Source organism: Ornithodoros turicata, chromosome 1 (genome assembly GCF_037126465.1).
Source record: "Ornithodoros turicata isolate Travis chromosome 1, ASM3712646v1, whole genome shotgun sequence".
NCBI lineage: Eukaryota > Metazoa > Arthropoda > Arachnida > Ixodida > Argasidae > Ornithodoros > Ornithodoros turicata.
The window spans coordinates 191,602,466-191,617,429 of record NC_088201.1 but is presented as its reverse complement, the minus strand read 5'-3'; the positions used below and the strand labels follow the sequence as shown (position 1 = coordinate 191,617,429).

The window sequence follows — 14,964 nt, the reverse complement described above, 5'->3', positions numbered from 1 at the left end:
CAACATAGGAGCCACAAGAACCGATAAACGGAAAACGTTTCCCGACTAGCGAACTGGGAAAAGGTTTTCGTATCAAAGGAATGCCAACTAACGTCGATGCTATAGGACCGAGAAGGCGGCAAAGAGAAGAGCAAGCAGCAAAAGCGACAAACATAAGGAAAATGTCGGCGGCATTGCGTTGGTCGTTGATGTTTAAAACTATACACATAAGACGTGGGTGGTTCTTTTTCTGGATGGTCTTTAAATAGAGCCTGTAATTCCGGTTTTACGGCATATGTGCACCGTATCACCCAATCTGAAGAAGTGATCGAGACAAAAAGAGAAAGTATAACTCTGGGCTAGTCATTGTCGCCGTGACAAATGGTAATCTGTACAGTCTGTGAAAATTGTAGCACGAGCACAATCTTCGCCGTTGAATCAAATTTCGGGCACATTGCCATCTCGTTGGCGCGAACAGGGCTGGTGTACTGTGTGAGAAACGGTTGCTTGATATTTTCAGCTGTGTAGTAAAAGGGCCTAAGCGAAAATAATAACGATTTGTCCTCGTTGCTAGACCTAGCGAACACGGCGGTAACAACAAAATAATAACGCGAGGCAACAACGGGCCAGCTTCCTTCCACCGTGAGGTCGTCGTGCTGAGGGAGAAGTACTCCGCTAGCGCGATCCGTAATGCTTCACCGGTACCTGTTCGAAGAGAGAACCGGGGGAAGCCAATGTGGACAGTGATCTGGGGTCAGAAGTAACAAGACTGTGACGTACGTACTCTTACCGCACCGCTGTTTTCGTTCAGAAAGGGGAAGAGGAAGAGGGTGAGAGAAAGAAGCATGTCACATCTGTTCGGCGTTGCTTTTCTTTTCGTTGTCGTAACGGCCCTAGAGCAGGAAGCCGCTCTCATTCGAAAGGTGGAAAAGAATGGAGGTTCAAGGCTGGCACTGCGAAGGCTTTCAATATTTCTGTGATTCTTGCGTCAACCATCCTGATGAAAACAGTCATTTGCTTCCCGCGCGTCGGAACCAGCCTCGCCTGCGCGCTCGACGACACAGAAGACAACCATTTACCCTGGGACGAGAACGAACTCGTACAGAAAGATTCACAAGCAGCTAAAAAGGAGGTTGATTGATTCGCACTTGTCGATGCGGACGTCGTTGATCGTGCCACGGATGCCGACATCGTGAACATTGCGTTACGTGGGCAAGGTGCAAATGAAGACATGGCAGAGGGAGACCACCGGATATTCAGTGGACAGCGGAAGACCATAACATCTCTCAGTTACTGCGTAACAAAGGCGAACCCAGGGTCAAAAGCCGTACGCTGGAGAATGCGACCCTGCTACCTGATAAAACTGCTTCGTAGCATGAGATCACGACGGTTTTCGCACCGAAAGGAAAACTGTCACGAATGTTTATTTTGACGCCGCGGAAGGTCTGCGCAGTTCCAGGGCTGTTCTTACAGTCCTTGCCCATTCCCGCTTTTAGCGAGTTACCGCGTATAACGATTTTTTCCGGTCCCGTTGACTTTGCTATAACGAGGGCCTACTGTACTTCGTAATTCTTTTGTCGACAACTGTGGCCACCAAGAGAAAGCAACATTTATCACGCATCGAAGTGCCTTCATGTGGACACGAACGCCTTTTGTGTTGAAAAGGCTTGTCCTGTATGCCTCTAAGCGTTCGAAGCCATTCGATTTGTACTCAAATCAGCGCCGCTTTTTGGTCTCCTGGACGTCAACGCACCTCCGACGATTACCTGCGGCGCATCAGCCACTGTCCTCGCAGCAGTGTGCACCCAGAAAGAAGAAGGAAACGAGACTTAGTTGATCGTGCTAACTGATCGCTTACAGAGACCGGAAGTAGGCTACACAGCAACGTTTGGCAAGCTTTAGCTGTTCGGGCGATAACGGTGAAGTTTAGAGATCGCCTACTTGGCAGACCATTTTATCTCTTGACTGAGAACTGGTCAGTTGCCTGTTTGACTACAGAGTTGAAGAGCTTTCGTCGCCTTACAGGCATGGTGCTTGACCTAGTGGAGTTTGACTTCTCGATAGAACATCGGCCACGACGTCGAAATCGTGTGGCTGATATGTTGTCGCGATACTGATGTGCAACTGTATCCTAGTTTGACACCGCTCATCACGAGGCAAGCTGAAGATGAGTCGTTAGAGGCTATTTGTGCAAGACTGGAGTCAGGACAGGATACCCGGAACTTTGATGGCGTCCATGACCCCTACGGTATGAGGTTGTGCTTCCTGTACTGTACACAGCTGTTGTCCCAGTGAAGACACAACAACATTGCCCTTGAATTGGTTCATGGTGGTGGTGGACACACCCGTGCTCCGATAAAGTGAAGGACCGCTATTAGAGCCGAAAGATGGCTGCTGCAACAGCAGAATACGTCCGAGTTTCCAAGTGCACAACGGGCCCTGTCAGCTGTCCCGATGTGTTTCGTGCCCGCGACAGAAACGCCTTACAGTGATATACGTCGTAAAATCACAATGGGCCCAAATGAAGAAAAGTCAAGGAATTCGTCACCCGGTATCACATAGTCCCAGCAGCTGTGCCCACAGCTTTGACAGGGATCTAATTCTCATTCAGGAAACATCTCCATTCACCATCTCACAGCTTTGGAATACCGGGCGTCTGCCTCTGTGACAATGCCAAGTCATCTGACTCACACCAGTTTAAAAGCTTCATGCATGTGCACGCCCCATTTCTCAATAGAATATCACGCCACCAGCAATGGGCTTGTCGAACAAGGTAATACAGCGCTCCTGACGAGGAAGCTATGCAATGGCGATTAGTCACTTTAGGGCGCTAAGCTGGACGAAGGTGCTGTTGCTGCAAGCACTACACGAAACCGGACCGCAGGGCCTTCCCCCTTTGGACTTTAGTTTGCGTTTGTACTAAAACTCCCGTACCAAAAAGCCTGACTTGCATGGGTTCGGGGGCAAGAACCTATCTAACACGGTAATGAAAAGCATGCTCTTTAATGCAAGTGTTCATGATCTTTTGCGCAAAAGAGTCCCAGTCACTAACCACGTTCAGCGTGAACGCGGAAGAAGCTGTGAAGGGGCCTGTGTACCTGAGGGATGTACTTCGTAATATGGCATCAATAGCACAGCGGTCGTCTTACCGAGTTCAGGTAGCCGTCGCAAAATGTGCCCAGGTCCACCTAGGAATGAGCCGGTTTGAGGGACTTGAAGGTGTCGGATAGCAGTTGAGTTCAGATACAGCGACGGTACCGAGACCGGTACGGGAGCGATGAGCTCGAGAGGTTCCCGCAGTTGACTTGCCAGGTCGTCGCACGGGAGTAGGGCTTGGTCGGGTTGGATGGCTTCCAACGTTCGATGTCCGGCAGCACGCCATCGAAGCCGATGCAAAATTTGAAGTAGCGATGGTAAAAGAGTCGAATTATTCGCCAGACTGAGGTGTTCGTAGTCCGGACCATCAGATGCAGGGGAAATGGTCTTCCCCTACATGAGTCCGGGCCGGCGGGGATGGACTGTCCCAGCGAGCAGATGTTCGTGGTCTCACGCTAGGACGGTGCCGGTAGATCTGAAGCTGCTACTGGCAGCTCGTGTCCGTAGCGGGGTGGCTTTGTTGTTGTCCACGGACCGCCGCACGTCTCGACGATGATACCAGTGTGTCTACCAACCTGGAAAACCTGGAAAACAGGGAATTGTCAGGGAATTTTGATGTGACTGGAAAAGTCAGGGGATTGTCAGGGAATTTGGCCAAAAAGCAGGTGAAGTCAGGGAAAATCGCGGACAAGTACCACGATGATGCACGGCGAATTCGCAAGTGCCGACCGGTGGTTGAGCGGCGATGCCGCAGCAACGTTACCGCGAGTTGCAGTTTGCCAGTACGACAAGTTCTGAGGCCAGAAAAGTAGGATAGCCTCACTAATACTTAAAGGTACTGTAAAGCAGCACCGATCAAATGTCATTTAGTGTGGCTATTCGATAGTCCAAGCCACCAGGACAAAAACTGCGCAAGTTTCATTCCAATCGACGGTGCAGTTAATTAGAAAATTACAATTAAAGATTAGGGGCAACACTGTACTAGGTATTCGAAATGAATCCGTACTTCTGACACATACGGCGGCAGCCACATTGCATGCGTATAACACTAGGCCCGACATAACAATCCACCACAATCCACCATAAAATCCGCCCCTGCAATCCACACAACGATCCACATCTGAGGATAAACGGATAAGCGAACTGAAATGAAATGCTGAGCCGTTGAAAAAAAATGTGCCAGACGTTCAAGAAGCCAGACAGCGTCGGGACTTGTTTGTTCACAGAGGTTCACAGAGAGAGTTTGTTCGTTTGAAAGAGGCCGCGAACAAAAGGAGCGCGCAGGCGCAGCAGAGAAGTAGGGAGAGCCCCCATCGAACAGCGGCCAGCACTGGATTACTTCGCAAAAACAAGGGGTTTCAGAATGCATAGGTAAACAGGAAAACTAATAATATGGTTACTAAAATAACGAAGTTCAGATGTCATTGTTTGTAATACAAATTTTCAGTGTTGCCGGCTGTACAGGGGGTTGTTTGACACCAGGCATCGCACCGCTCCACTACGCCGCATCTTTCATGGCAAATTAAAAATATTTATAGCGCGTTGTCGGTCGTATGGTTCCGCATATGGTATTGAGAAGCAACAAATTCACATCACCGGCATATCATGCTTGTCTACTGCTTTACAGTACCTTTAATAAATGGTCTTTTTTATGACGTTTTAAAACGTAGGAGCAGGAACCAAGTTCCCTTTGGATTTTGTCAGGGAATTCGCTTGAAATAATCAGGGAAAACCTGGAAAAGACAGGGAATTTGAAGGCTGCAGTTTGGTAGACACCCTGTGATACTTGACCTCGAATATGTCCCCACTACAGGGACGGCAGTAATCGACCAGTGTTGCATTATATCTCAGTAATGAGTAAGGCAAATGAATGACATTTTGTGTGGACTAATGTCTAATGTAATGCCGATGTTGGCCAATTAATGTGTAGTGGCCTTGCTCTTTAGCTGAGAGTCGGCAGTGACGAATTCTGCCTAGTTGAGGCTACCTTCGTCACCGACCAGGTCACCAAGACGGAGAGGAGAGCAAAAATGCAGCCTCGCAACGCAAACCCCTGTACCCTTCAATAACTCTTGCATGTGATTGCTGATTTAGGTAATGCATACCGCTCTCATCCGGACGATATCATTCACAGGTAGCAGAAACACACACGTAAGCCTAATCACGTCTGTCTGCAGTACGCGCTTCTCTGCTAGAGAATTTTGGGAAAATCTAAAGACAATGTTTAGCAATGCACTAGACAACGCAAAAAAATGAATGTAAATGCAATATGTTAGTCTCCAAAACTGTAATGGCAATACACTTCAAAGTAAAAGTACCTCTCCACCTCTCTCTAACTGGGGTATAATTGATCCTTGTACGGAAGCTATTCGTCGTTGCCTAACATTGAATTGTTTCTTCCTCATTACAGGTACGGGCACAGCGTGCGGAGTTGGAAGAGGAGAAAAAAGAGATGTCATTTAAGGAGGGAGAGGTTTGTATTATTCGAATGCTGTATTTCCTGTTTTTGCTTAAAGGGACGGCCGCATCCTGGAACCCATTTTTGAAAGCGGTATATACCGAAATATATTTATATATAAATATAAAACTGACTTGGTATACGTTTTCACGCTATCTATTGCGCTTTCTTATACATAATGACTATTCAAGCTTGAAACAAACTTGTTCTGTTTTGTCTAGATAAGTTTTTGCTTCCCTTCCTGTCGTCAGTTGCACAGAAGTGTGCATCAGAAAAAAAAAATAAAAAAGAAAAGAAAAGAAAGAACGTTCATGGGATATGTAGTCAGTACCGCTCCAAGAGCTGTGCCAGACACACCCACGCATTGCTAGTGTAACAGGGTTGCTGATCTTTTTTTGTCGCTCAATCCATCTCTTCCGAGGATGCGTCGAAGTAGGCGGTATTCTATGTGCGGAAAGAAGAAAATGCGGAAAGACAAACTGTTATCCCCTCAGCGAGCAGAGTCGCATTGTGACACAGAACAAAACTAGTTTGGTTTAGTTCGCTGGTCGTTGTCTGCAATGTTTACTTCATCCATGATTTCAACAGCAAAATACGGGTGCAGCTCAGCGATTCATGCGAAAAGCAGCAACTTCTCCGCAAGTGTATACGCGGGGTCGGCCGGTTGTACCTGGTTTGGCTAGTCCCGAGTTTCACCGCTGCGCGCCGTCGATTTGGCGAAAAACGCGAGTACGAATGGTAAATTGAAATTACGAAAAGAATAAATGAATAAATGAATCTGGGCAATCATACTCGTATTCATGCGTTGTCAGCGTCAAAGAACAGACGTGCTGAAGAAGCGAAGCGAAACAGGTAGTCAACGCTACGGTGGCTGTAATTTGCATTTCTGTGGAAGCGTGTGTGTAGAATGTGCAGAATGGCCCCAGGTACATACCATGAAAGTATCCTGTGGTGAACTTGCAAGCTAGAGATCTTATGGAAGTCTCCTTGTACGAGGGTAAGCAAAGTGCAAACCTTAAAACTGCTAATACATTCGTAACTCTGTTTCGTTGCCCTGTGAATTGACATCAGTGCTGCTGTTCGCGTGAAGGGCTACTGACATGTGGCGGTATGATACCACGCCGTAGAGAGCAGCGTACATTTATAGAAAAGGAGGTCTAACCATTGGGAGGAGGCTAAAAAGAGTTTCGACGTATCAACCAAGCCTGGGGCCGTTTAATTGGTTCCTGTTTTTCTATGGGGCCTCTACATGGAGGAAAGGAGAAAAGGAGGCGCAGCAACGGCTCTTCGACAGAAGAGAGAAGCGTGGGGCAATTGACGAAAGGATAGGAGATGAGCTGTAGCTTCTTTGGAAATACGCGGGGGTCACGTTACCTGAATAGCCCAGTGAGGTCGTTTTGCACACGTCACTTTGGAGGCCACTTCGGCGCGCTACCACCACACATCTCCAATTATTCCGAAACTATGCGTTGGCGGCTCCCATAGAGATGTATGTAACCGAAACCGGGGGGGAGGCGAGCGGTGATGCCACTGGAGTGGCTCCCAATATCGGATTCATTTCTCAGAGCAATAGGGCTCCTCCTCTCTCTCCTTCCTCTGTGGGCCTCTAGGATCCAATGTTTCCACAAAATGGCGGCGTAGCTTGGAACGGGGAAGCGAGAATTGCATGAACTTCTTTTACAGATAACGTAAACTTCGTAAGGCAAATATATATTCTATTCTAACTATCTCGGAAATCATATTTAAGGTATCTCAAGTAGCGACATTTACGTGAAAAGTACATGTTTTGTCATAGTTAGGCCTGGTAAAAAAAGGGTCACGTGGTTTGAAGCGATGGAGCTGATTGGAGGAGGCGCTAATGTGTTGGTCAGATAGACCTCTCTGCGATGCAGGTAAAGTGAAGATCGCGTCGTTCCCGCGCTCGAAAAGCTCGTATTTCTAGTTTCGACTCATTTGAATAGGGTAATATATAGCGCAAGCTGCCTTTTTGTTCTCTCGTCCTTGAGGAACTGCATACTGTTCCACGAAAGCTTGTGCATTTCTCACCGTAATGAATTCTAAATAGTGTAATAGCGTACTAGTGTTGCCGTTTAATAAATCTCAGGGAACCAAATGGAGCTTCAATGTTTTTCGTATTATTTGTGATGATGCCCCCTGGAATCAGTGGCGGATCCCTTGGTGGCGGTTCGGCGATAGTCGCCAAAACGTCAGCTTTTACATTTAATTTCAGGGAAGGATAACGGACGTATTTTGGTTACCGTTTTCATTTTTCGATACTGCTATATTTTCGTTTCCGTTGTCCGTTTCTGATACCGGCCTTTCAATTTCGTTTCTGTTACGTTTCCGTTACTGGTTCCGGTAATGGTTGGCTCCAGAGAGTAATGGTCCGGTTGTTACACACTCTTGAAAATGAACTTTACCGCATAGCACGCTCCTAGCCAACCATTATCTCGAATGATATCGTTACCTGCCCTCATTTGTTGAAAACGGGAGGCGTACGCCTTTTCTGTGACAATTATGAACAGCATAAGTGTCACAAAAAAGGCGCACGCCTCCCGTTTTCAACAAATCAGGGCAGATAGCGATATCATTCGAGATGATGGTTGGCTAGGAGCGTGCTATGCGGTGAAGTTCATTTTTAAGAGTGCAGATCTGCGGGATGACAGCCTGTCCAGCTCTACCAGCGCGCTGTTTTGCCCAAGTGCTGCTTCGGTGTCACGCGTACACACTACACAAGTAATTTTACGTCTTCAGTCACTCGGAGTCTAGCAACTCAAGACGGACGTAACCCTCATCCAATGTCGCATTCATAAGTGGACACTATCAGTAGTAAATAACACTGCCATGGCCACGGTGAAATGAAAAAAATAAAAGAAAAAACTACAAAATAAAGTAACTAAAAATCGTAGTGCCTGCTCCTCGTGCTATGGTGGAGTATGGTGTTGATGTCATGAGTTATGAGGTCGGGCTGGGACGAGGTAAGCGACGGAGGCACCCTCGAGATCCAGTATTGCGCGCTCTCGTGTAGTATTTAGAGCATTACAGGGAATGGAGTCATCAAAACGAAAACAAAAAATGAAAGGTCACTCAAATGTCATCGCACAACAGTAATAGCCATTACCCGAATTCAACACCGGACGATAAATTCGTTTCCGTTTCTGTTTCCGTTTCTGTTCCGGTAATGGAGGACCGTGGTATGCGTTTCCGTTTCTGTTATCGTTACCATCTCCAATTTCGGTAATATACCGTTTCTGTTTCCGTTACCATTACCGTTACCCTTCCCTGTTTAATTTCTCTCCCCTTCTCACTACGCACTTCGACAAGGAATCCGTCCCCACCAAACCGAGGGTCTAGATCGGCCACTGCCTGGAACAGACTCAAACATTGACATTCTTTCGTTGACTTGCACTCGTGAAAGGAGACGATCCTTCCAATCAGTATGTATCATATGAGGCAGCTTAATCACTACAAATGGCATCACCATCAGCACGATTGATGAGGGCCACTGTTTGCCCCATATTTTGAGTCATCCGTGAACTCATACACGTAGCTTACTAACAATGATGACAAAGCCTGGTTCACGCAATTGCGTCCAGTGCGTGCGCGCTGCTGCGCATGCGCTGACGTTCTTTTCTTTCCTTCTCCTGGAGCGCGACCTATGATACTCGGGGTTACGCACAGGTTGGTTACCACGGCAACCCGCACGCGCACGAATTGAAACGGAATACGCTCTGCAAGTAACCGAGCGTTCTGCGCATATCTCCTTTCCCTGTTACTCCACTCGGAAAGCCTCATTGGCTACGGCGGCGCCCTCCCTCTTCCCTCTCACTACCTCCTCTCATGCGTAGAGACGCACTAGCACAGCGTATGGTGTGAACTGGGCGGCTCCCAGTTCACACTGTTGCGTTCCAATTCGTGCCTGGAAATAGCACATTCGTTGAGAAGATGGCGTACATGCAGGCCAGCTGGTGGATGAACTCCATAATGTAAAAGCCTGAGTCTCGGCACACAAACCCAGGCAGCACAACATCTTGGCCCAATATTGGTCCAATATTGGCAATAGAAGCCCAATATTGGCCCAATCTTGGTCCAATATTGGGCCAAGATGTTGTGCTTTGTGGAGAGGGAATACACGGACACAAGACTCAATGTGTCGTACTCAGCGTGTCGTGTCGTCCCTCTGTGTGCACTGACTCAGGCTTGTACATTAAGAGGTACGCGTTGACATCCTTCTTCTTCTTCTTCTGCCTGGAGTGGGCCTATGATACGCATCTCCTTGTCTTCTGTGGGGTCACGTGCAAGTCGGTTACCACGGCAACCCGCATTCGCACGCATTGGAACGCCAAAAATGCGATAATGCGTGGCTTTACTTCGGGAGAGAGCTGTGATCATGAGCGACGCCAGTGATGGATCTGTAGATTAATTTTGGCCACTTCGGGGTACTTTAACGGCCCCTGAAATAATCTCAACACCAGGCACACTGTACTTGACGTCCCACGCGGAAGACGGCGCATCAAATCAACCTCTGCCCTGCTACCAAATCGATGGCGTTTTCGACCAGGTTGAAACCCGCACAGACATAGCTTACATCCACGGGGATTCCCCCTTCTGAACACGGACGATGACCCGGGCTCGGTTCGCTGACGGTGTCCGCTGTTCCTTTTTGAACATTGGCCTTGCACTAATTGTCACTTAGGTACCCAGAGTGAAGTGCAGTTGTAGAGGAGGTGGTGTCCCTCTACATGAGTCCTTACCGGTGATGACGGAATATCCCTGCGGGCAGATGGTCGTGGCCTCACGCTATAGGACGGTGCCGGTAGAACTGGGGTCGGATTCACAAACGCGATCGTAAGTAACGCTAAGATGCGCTAAGACGTCGCAGCCTACGAAGCGCGTACGATGGCGCCGTCAGCACGATTCACAAAGCTATCGTAGTGGACAGCGTACGCCTTTTCTAGAGGAAGAGGAAGTTGCTCATTTCCTGTCACGGGCAACACGGAGAGAAACAGCCAACGGGTGCGAGACTATGTTTTCGCTATGGTAACGATGACAGAAATTTGCAATCGTACGAATAATAGTCGTCCCGTTAGAAGCAGAAGAAGTCGTCTGTCAACAATCGGCGTTGTTAGCACACGTGCCCTCGGTTTTTCGGTAGCCATAATGAATGCCAGGCAATCACAGGCGAAACGCGTTCGACGACCCAGCAGGGATGTTCCCAGTATGTTCCCCACGGGGGGCGGGGGGGGGGTGTTTTGTAGGGGCTGTGTGCACCCATATTTGCAGTTTTTCTGGCTTTTTTGGCCTTTCTTGCAGACAGTTTGGAGGGGTGTTACAATATTTGGGGGGGGGGGTCTTAGCGGGGTGTAGGGGATGCTTGAAAAATACGTGGGACCCAATTTTACGGAGCACAAAATTGAAGCATTTGTTGAAGGTTATCAAGCAAAAAAGTACGTCATTGACACTTCGGGGATTATCTAGAAGGTTATGTGGCAAAGTGGGCGCGTATTATGGAGTCTTTGTTTGCCGTCTCTAAATGCACCGCTGCCAAATACGCCGGCATCTTTCTTCGTATGACAGCTCGGGAGCTCTCGCAGGATTCCGCCGCAAGCTGCGAAGATTTTGCACGCGTGCCCTTCGTGAATCTACACTTCGTCGTATCTTTCCCGTACGACGGAGTTACGACAGGTTCCGTTGCACGAGCTTTTTGTGAATCCGAAACCTCCTGGCTGGCAAGCGCAGTGACGCGCGCCAGCAGAGGCACGTCTTTATTGTCTTCCACGGGCCATCACACAGTTTTCGGTTTTATGTATCGTTTGTCTCTTTACTATTTCAGGACGTGGAGGAGTACCGAAGGCGATTGAGGGGAGTCGTCATGAGATGTATGGAAAGCCAAGGCGTTCACCTGGAGGAGGTAAAGGATGAGCTTATTGCATGATTCCTAGCACAGAGATGCCCTGCATTATATTGCTTCATGCGAAGTAATCGTACTCGATTTGCGTTCTGGTCGTGACCGCGCGCCATCGCGGACGTCTTAAGGGGACTATCACATCCGGCAACGTATGTAGGTAACCAATACGGTTCCTCATCGCTTCACAGTTAACTTGGTCAAGTTTCTCTTCGGAAAACGTATCAATTAGACCAGTTCTAAAGATTCTCATTCCCTCTGCAGCTCACAACATGATGACATAAGCCAGGCACACAAATGGGAGCGCAGCGCAAGCGACTCTCTCCGAGGTCGTCTTCTTGGCGTTCCCGACCCAGTATAACCGCTAATTGAAAAGTCGTCGGTAAATACTCTGACTTTCGCATACGAGCGCGAGTTATCACGTGACCATGTTGCGTGGAACACGGTGTTACGCTCCTGGCTCGGCGTCCGGCGCTATCCAGAAACAACACTCCGCAAGTCAATCACAGAGCAGACGCCGTGCCTTAGTCTGCGTGCCCTAGTGCGTCTCGGCCGCCCGCCTGTCGGTAGGTCGCCCGTCAGGGCTACCAATGTCCCTCCAACCGCCTCCTGATTGGTCTCTTTCGCGCCAAAGGGCGCATCTCTGATTGGCCTTGTCCGGGAGGGGTTCCCAGATAGGGAATCCAGGAGCACTCTGAATAAGCGTCGTCTGCTCTTGCCATGCGTTATGTCAATCTTCTCAGGTACAACGCCACCAATTCGTGTCAGATTTTCGGCATTATTAGCGAGCTTGAGTACATGAGAATTATCCTACGAAGACGATACCATCAAGGAAGTTATGAAATCGAAGCTTAGCACTGTGATGTCACTCGATCCAAAGAAAGGGGATTATTGGCTAAATCATGTTTTCGGAATCGTTATCGTGAACAGCTTCCGATGGCACTAAAATCTCCTGTTATTAGTGATGAACGCGAAATAAATCCGCACTACAGTCCGGGAATCGACCGGGATGGGTGTGATAATCTCTTTAATACTCGTGATCATAAAAAAAATGCCAGCGCTCGTGATTAGCGGCAAGACCATTTGTAAAAAACTCATTCTGGTGTCCGTGAGCATCGTTATGCCATATCTTAATTGTCGAGCAATCAGTTTTTATCAGGTATTCTTCCAGTCAAACATGCTGGTTTGCGCGTGTGGTTGGTGTGGGATTTATTAGCAGAAAAAAAAAAGGGAAGAGGAAAGATGAAAGGTGAACGGACGGACGGGGTCGGATACTGTTGGCTGCCCCTAATGATTGATAAGGACACTAGTGCTAATATTCAGAATAAAAAAATAAAAATAAAACAAAATTATTTCAACCTGAGACCTGCTTGTTATATATGCATGGCTTCCAGCGATAGGTGTTTCACAGCAGAGTAAATTGTGCTTGTCTGTAGAACCCAGTCTGTATGCTCTTCCTTACACACACTGATCGTTACGAAGTTGATGATGATGTGGAATATACCGATATGGCGATATATTTATTACGCCTTCTTTTTCTATCTGTTTCCTCAGGAAGACAAGCAAAAACTAGCAGATGACATCGTTGAGGATAACCCATTCGTTTCGCGAATTCTTCGTTACATTGCAGCATTCTTCGGGAGGATCCTGGGATTTTTTAGAGGCATATGAATCTGGCGCCTTACAACTATACACACATTTTTAACTGTTCGTTAGATGTTGCTGCTTTGGAACTCATCTGAAGTCCGAAAACGATGCTTGTTCCGCCCTGCGTGTTGCAAATAAAAGCGGTACAAGAGTGAGCCGATGTTCAGAATTGAATTACTGCGTAGTGTTGTACTTTGCTTGGGAGCGTAAAATGCAAATTGTCGCCAACTTCTCCTTCCGACCGGATGAGTTGCAAGGGCTCCTATCGCCAATGGTAAATGGTTTGCAAGAAACAAAATAAGGAAAGCCAGCAGGTCATGCATGCTGCTATAGCTGAGTGGTAATGCAACCGTCTGCGTCGCCGAAGCTGGCATATTACCTGAAATCTGTCTGAGTGTTTTTCTGCGTTCATCATCTCAGCCGCTGTAAGGCAAAATGCCAGCGCAGTTGCATATGAAGTGGGCCTAGGACTTTTGGTCCTCCCGCAATGTCGCCGGGAAGGTCTTATGACGACACGCAGTTTGTTCACTGCAGTACTATTGGGAGATTGCCGCGTAATCCACTTGTCGAGTCGTATCCACGAACCTGCAACGTATATCACAGCTGCCGATCCCATTTCCTACCGGACTTATGGCTACCTCAGGATTGTAAGACCCTTTTCCCAACCGAACGGCTGTATATCGTAAAGGCGCGTTCCCACTGCCAGGTGGGAGCCCGTAACGGCGCCCTCAACGGCAGAAATATCACTTGGAGGACGCCGGAGGCCCGCTCTCTGGCGCCGTCTAAGCAGTCGCTCCTTGCGCGACTGACAACGGCGGATGGCAGTGACCAACCAGTCAAGGCGAAGAACAAGACCAAGGTCCACGGCGTATGAAATCAAACGATTGCCTCGTAGCGCGCGTGGGAGCCTCGGTTCTCTCGCCCTCGTCAGATTATCTCGAAAGTACAGCGAACCTCGGTGTGGACACTCTCGCCGTTCGCCACTCCCCGCTGCAAGAGCACACGCCCGGCTGTGGGAACGTAGCTTGACTTGACGACGCTTATCTAGAGAATGCCACTTTTTTGAAGGCCTGAATCGATACACTGATTTTTGGCGAATTAAAGTTTGTAAAGTTTAGAATACATAGGAGTCTATGGCAGATGCAACAAAATCACTTCTCTCGGCACGTACTGGCGCGATATCTGGGCCAGAATGATATCATTCCCTACAGAAGCAGTGTAGGAATTGATGGCAACAAACTCGAGACACCGGCGCATTCCGTGCTTCCTTGGAGCGCAGGAAGAAGGCGACACAAAGAAAACGATTCTCGGACGGTGAGACTGTCTCTCGCCGGAAGCGCAAGTAAGTATATTACATGAGTCCGCCTTGAAAGGAAACATAAAGAAAACTGGGAGGTCAACCATACAGTCTTTCTTGGCAGCCATAATTGAAACGAAATAACAAAACGCGCTATGAAAGAAAGAAACAAAATGTTTGGCAACGAGCATCTGTTTAGGCAAGGGAAGTTGTACACATTTTGTGCAAAAGCCTAAACGAGACCCGCAGAGAATGCTCGGGTGAGCAGGAAGGCATCTTGATATTTTACGAAAAGGCCAGGAAACAATATCTCGAAGGCCTTCCTTATTTGCCTCCTTAGGGACAGGGAGTTCTGCGCACTGGAGGAGTCTTCTTAGACTGGGTTCACACGGGGAAACTTTTTCCAGCAACTGTGAGCAATTTTGGAGTCGCTCGCCGACACCAGGAACCTCCAGCAACTCGAGTTGCTCAGTGCCGTGTATGCCAAACGGAGTCTGGCCATTAGGAGGAGCCTAAAAAAGAGGCTCGACCTGTCAATCAAATTGAGCGTTTTTCATTGGTTGCTGTTTTCTATGCGGGCCG

At 48.2% G+C, this 14,964-nt stretch overlaps 1 protein-coding gene across 1 annotated transcript in view; it reads left to right on the top strand.

Annotated features, from left to right (window-relative positions):
* The window catches only part of LOC135374440 (atlastin-3-like), a 65,354-nt gene extending 52,114 nt beyond the window's left edge, over window positions 1-13,240 (top strand). The window contains exons 17-19 of the mRNA XM_064607404.1: window positions 5,486-5,548; window positions 11,367-11,444; window positions 12,993-13,240. Coding sequence (XP_064463474.1) covers window positions 5,486-5,548; window positions 11,367-11,444; window positions 12,993-13,109 — 258 coding nt within the window. The 3' untranslated portion in view covers window positions 13,110-13,240. The remainder of the gene's footprint in view (window positions 1-5,485; window positions 5,549-11,366; window positions 11,445-12,992) is intronic.
* Window positions 13,241-14,964: the final 1,724 nt, after the last annotated feature.